Consider the following 5,359-nt stretch of genomic DNA (forward strand, 5'->3'; position numbering starts at 1 on the left):
GGAAGCACCTGGCCTGGCCAGGGTCTGAGCATGTGCCCCACTTGTAGAGGACGAGGAGCCAGACAGCACGGAGCGGGCCTGTGACACCCTGCTCATGTGCATCGTCACCGTCATGAACCACGGGCTGCGCAACGGCGGTGGCGTGGGGGACATCCTGCGCAAGCCCTCCAAAGACGTGAGTGCCCCGGCCCCGCCCTTGGCCGAGGGGGCTGGCCCGCCCCTAGGTCACGGCCAGCAGGGCAGCCCGGTCCGCCCCCTTCACATCCCCACCCAGCTTTGTGCCCCCTGCTCCCGGGCAGTTACGGGGTAGCTGTGCTCAGGGTGGATGCTCTGAGGGAAGACCTTGGCACCCAGCTTTCTCAGGCTGGGAAAGCCGTGAGTCAGACAGCTGGTGGGTCCCGGGCCGCAGGGCTCCGTCTGGGGGGGCTGGGCCCTGTTCTGCAGCCAGGGCGACTGGGCGGGGAAGAGGCCTCGGGGTTTGGCCCAGCGTGTGCAGGCAGCCAGGATAATAGTCTGTCCCCAGTGGCACAAGGGTGAGAAGCTGCTCCTTGGCCAGGGGTCCCCTAGAATGAGTGAGATCACGTGTCCTGAGGGCAGCAGGGTTCAGAGCCACCCGTCCCCTCCCCAGTGGTCAGGGGTGGGCACAGCCGAGGCCTGGCCCCCCACGCCAGACTCCTCCCCGAGGGCCTCTTCCTGGCTGCTGAGTCCCTGTCCACGCATGTGGCCTCTGGCGGCGATTCTGGCTCTGTGCAGTGAGGCGGGTCCTCTCCACCGTCTTCGGGGCCTTCGCGCTCTTCTGGGAGCTGCTGGGCCCAGCCTCCCTGCGTCCCTCCTGTAGGAGTCTCTCTTCCCCGCCCGAGTGGTCTACGACCTCCTGTTTTTCTTCATCGTCATCATCATCGTGCTGAACCTCATCTTTGGGGTGATCATCGACACCTTTGCTGACTTGCGCAGCGAGAAGCAGAAGAAGGAAGAGATTCTCAAGACCACGTGCTTCATCTGCGGTGAGGCTGGGCTCCCGCTGGGAGGCCTTAATCCATCCTTCCTTGGTCCTGTGGCCCCAGGGAGTCCTGCGTCGGGCCGGCGGCTTGGTGACTGTTCACTTATCCCAGAACTGGGGGGATCAGAGCCCTGCCCGAGTGTGGAGTCATTGAGGGAGCAGGGAGGGGCCTCGGAAACCCTTCCTTTAAATTCTGGGTCTCAGATGAGGAAACGAGCCTGGCCTCGGTCTGGGGCCTTTCTACCCCCACCAACCCAATTCAGGGCAGGTCCTTTCCTGGCCCCTGTGGGTGAAGGAGCAGGGTCCCCTGTGGGACCAGGCCCCTCGTCAAGCCCTTCCCATGCCCCCGACCCTGGGGTCCCGGCATCTGTAGGGTCCCCACGGCGCTGTGGCAGGGCAGGGGCTGCTGCTTTAAATGGAAGTGACCTCAGTGGCTCAGAGCAGGCTGTTGCCCGCCCTCATCAGCATGTTCAGCCCAAGAACAGTGCCCCTGCTGCGTCAGGAGGCCCTGCCTGCCCACCGGGGCTCTCGGAGGTAGGGAGCCCGCCTTCACTGCCGCCCTCTGCCTCCCCAGGTCTGGAGAGGGACAAGTTTGACAATAAGACCGTGTCGTTTGAGGAGCACATCAAGTTCGAGCACAACATGTGGAACTATCTGTACTTCATCGTGCTTGTCCGCGTGAAGAACAAGACCGACTACACGGGGCCGGAGAGCTACGTGGCCCAGATGATCAAGGTGAGGGCCTGGGGGGCGAGGGGCAGGGTGGGGACGGCTGTGGGCCCTCGTTCAGAGGCAGCAGGGGGCGGAGAGCAGCTGGAGCTGGCTAGTCCGGAGCCCCCCAGCCCCTCTGTGCTGCAGAGGGGGGCCTCTGGAAAAAGCCCCCCGAGGGTGCAGGTGGTGTCTGGGGCCTGTGGATGCCCGGTGCCAGGTGACCCTGCTTGTGGCCCTTTCTGAGGGGCCTTTTCTGTCGGGGGCGAGAGGGAGGGCGGCTTCCCGAAGCCTGGGTGGTCGCAGGCCGCGAGGGCGCCTGGATGAGCTTCACAGTGTCAGACTCAAGAGACTCAGCCATCACTCCTGTTCAGTGTAGGCGCGAGTGAGTGGAGGTCTGGAGGGTAAAGTCCACCGGCCATGAGGCAGGGCGTCTTCAGATTGCCGCACACAGTGTGCGTGCTTCAGCCTAGTCCCAGTCTCTGCGACCCCACGGACTGCAGCCCCCAGGCCCCTCTATCCGTGGGATTCTCCAGGCAAGAATACTGGAGTGGGTTGCCATGCCCGCCTCCAGGGGATCTTCCCGACCCGGGGATCGAACCCACGTCTCTTTAGGTCTCCTATATTGGCAGGTGGGTTCTTTACCCCCGGTGCCACCTGGGGAGCCCACACAGCAGAGGTTGCAGCCTCTAAAAGGAAAGAAAATAACTCGGGAGGGGCTTCTGTACGTGTTTTGAGCCTGTATTTGGACCAGTCTTGAGTGCAGGTGTGTCTGTTGGCCTGAGAATTCAGCTTGCAACAGGTGCCCCCCAACTCTGCCTCTTAGTCTTGGGAAGTGTGGCTTCGCCTGAGTGTCAGATGCCACTGCCCCCCGCAGAGCCCACCCCTCAATGTGCCATCTGCCTGACTCGTGCCTTCCTGGGGTGTGGGGCCCGCTGGCAGGGCGGGGCGGGAGGAAGGAAGGAAGGAGAGATGGGCCTGACCTCCGCCTTGCAGGGTGTGAGGAGTAAACATGATCCCAGTGATACAGCAGGAGGAGACACAGGCTGGCGGAAGTCGGCCTGTCTCAGCGCGTGCCCCGCCCGCACAGGGTCACTCTGGCCCGGGGGGCAGGACCCGGGTCAATTCAGGTTTTCCCAAGACACGTCCCTGGGGGGTAATTTGGCCACGGGTGTGGCAACAGGCTTCCCCCACATAACTGCTTTTCTCGAGGCCTTCTTGGGCTGGGCGTTCACCCCACGGGGATGTTTTTCAGAACAAGAACCTGGACTGGTTCCCCCGGATGCGGGCCATGTCCCTGGTGAGCAGTGAGGGGGAGGGGGAGCAGAACGAGATCCGCATCCTCCAGGACAAGCTCAGCGCCACCATGAAGCTGGTGTCCCACCTCACCGCCCAGCTCAACGAGCTCAAGGAGCAGGTGCGCCCCCCAGGTCCTGGCCCCTGCTGGCAGCCGCCACTGTGCCTGAGGTCCCAGCCTGCCTGCCTGGGGGTGGGGAGGGTGGTGGGGCCTTTCTGCTTCCTCTGCCCCCTTCCTGCTGATCGTTCCTCTTGGGTCTGGGGTGGAAGACCCTGTGGAGAGCTGGATGCAGGGGAGATGAGAGGGAGGTGGCCCCTCCCCCCATGCCCCTGAAGGGCAGTCTGGCAGGGCTGAGCGCGACCTCGTGCAGGTGTGGGGCCTCCCTCGTGCGCCCCCTATCCCCCAACCTGCAGCTGCTAGACTCTGGCCCAGGCGCTGACGGGTGATGGGGAAGTCAGGGCCTCCTTCCGCTTCTCAACACCCACTCTTGCCCAGAGCGTCCCCTGCGCCATCTGGCAGTGACTAAATACGGTCAGGCGGCCCCTTTTAGGTAGGGCGCTCTCCCAGCTGCACCAAATCAGTGGTTTGTGACACGCTAATTGAGGACCAGGGTTTGGGGTTGACGGCCCTGCAGCAAGGGCCGCAGGGAGGGTGGGCTCTGGGCGGCCTGACCCGACCGCTGGCGTCTGTTTAAACCCAGATGACGGAGCAGAGGAAACGCAGGCAGCGCCTGGGCTTCGTGGATGTGCAGAACTGCATGAGCCGCTGAGCCGCCTCAGGAGGCCCGCCGGCCGCACGGACACTGGCCACCCCTTCAGGCTAGGCGCCCACCCAGCCGCCAGAACCCACTTGGCCAGACCCCCCAGGCCAGCCTGGAGGGGAAGCTACAGAGCGGACAGCCCTGCCCAGACCGAGTCCCTAGAAGACTCAAACTCACTGGGCCCCGCTCACCTTAGTGCCTTAGAGGAAGTCCGTCCTTGCACAGGACTGTTGCTTGGTCCCTTAAAGCAGTAACTGACATTGCTTCGTATTCCTCCTGGTGGGTGATCAGGAGTGGGGTCTCCTCTGTACTCCAAGCACTACGTTTTGGTCACTGCCGCCTCTGGCGGGGCGCAATGATGCTGTTGCTAGTGATTTTAGGGCTTTGTTATTTAACTTATTCATGGTGCCGGCACGGCCCTTCCCCGGGCTGCGCCCCTCCCCCGGGCCCCAGACCTGCTGTAGAGCGTGTAGACCTCCTGTAGAGCGTGTAGACCTCAGTGTCCGAGGCCGGGCCAGCCTCATGGGCAGCCCCAGGAGGACGGGAGACCGCAGCGTGGAGCCTTGCTCCTCCTGGGGGCAGGCACACGCCGGGGGGAACGGGCTGGGGCGTGTCAGGAGGGGCTGGTTTTCACTGCCTGTTTGCTCCTTTTGGTGTGATGTTTTACAAATCCTTTGGCCCGAGAACTAATATGTTAATTGCCTTAAATAAATTAATAAATCTAGTCCATTAGAAATGGATGCTGGCTCCCGTGCTGCTTGGGGGCTGGGCTGTGGGAACACAGTGCTGGCGCAGGGCAGTCTGAGCCCTGCCTGCTGGCCTGGCCTCACCATGCACTTGGGAGATGCTGAGTGCCGTCCTGTCAGCGATTCCAGGGCAGAATGCACCGCAGTATAACTGGTTTCTGTCATCATCCTATGTATTTTATTTTATGCAAAACACAGTGAGGAGTCCAGGTACAGAGGAGGTTGAGAACCCACTTCCACTTCCCAACAAGAGGTGCTGTCGGCCCTGCCAACCCCTCCTCTCACCTGTTCTTGACAAGAAAGCTCAAGTGGGACCGTGACCATCCACGGGTGAGCGCTGAGGCTCTGTGGAGCAACGAGGTGACCCTGCGGTGTTTCCGCCGGGGCCTGCCCCCAGCATTGGGCCGACTCGAGCCAAGGCCCCACCCCGCCGGCTGCTCTGCCCCACCCCTCGGGCCGACCTGGGACACGCTGCTCCGTGAGGTCGGGCAGAGGGCCGAGCAGGCTTTCCGCAGCCGTCTGCCACAGAACACCGCCGCTCTGTTGGCGGCGGGACAGGATGCCTTCTTTGCTGCCTGCTGCTATGTTTGGCTTTCCCCCAGGAGCGCCTACAACAAACGGGAGCCCGAGACTTTGCCAGGAGCCAGGCAGACCCCCGCTGGCAGGTGGGGCCCCGTGGCCGCGCAGGAAGCACCTTGCCCAGAGGCCCTGTCACCTTCCCCTCTCGGGCCCAGACGCAGACCCGCGCTTCCTCTCCCAGGGACTCCGAGCCTGGCCGGTGGGCGGGCGGATGCTCGACCTGCATCCCTTCTCAGGCCGCAGCTTTCTTTAGAGAAACAAAGGCTTCC

At 63.2% G+C, this 5,359-nt stretch overlaps 1 protein-coding gene across 2 annotated transcripts in view; it reads left to right on the forward strand.

The window, feature by feature from the left end:
* ITPR3 (inositol 1,4,5-trisphosphate receptor type 3) overlaps positions 1-4,505 on the forward strand; it is a 67,192-nt gene extending 62,687 nt beyond the window's left edge. The window contains exons 54-58 of one of the 2 annotated variants that reach the window (XM_061146459.1): positions 48-175; positions 839-1,004; positions 1,575-1,735; positions 2,964-3,125; positions 3,706-4,505. In XM_061146459.1, coding sequence (XP_061002442.1) covers positions 48-175; positions 839-1,004; positions 1,575-1,735; positions 2,964-3,125; positions 3,706-3,774 — 686 coding nt within the window. In that variant the 3' untranslated portion in view covers positions 3,775-4,505. Of the gene's footprint in view, positions 1-47; positions 176-838; positions 1,005-1,574; positions 1,736-2,963; positions 3,126-3,705 lie in introns of those variants that run through there. The other variant, XR_009693549.1, reaches the window with a different exon arrangement.
* Positions 4,506-5,359: the final 854 nt, after the last annotated feature.

Source organism: Dama dama, chromosome 7, assembly GCF_033118175.1.
Source record: "Dama dama isolate Ldn47 chromosome 7, ASM3311817v1, whole genome shotgun sequence".
NCBI lineage: Eukaryota > Metazoa > Chordata > Mammalia > Artiodactyla > Cervidae > Dama > Dama dama.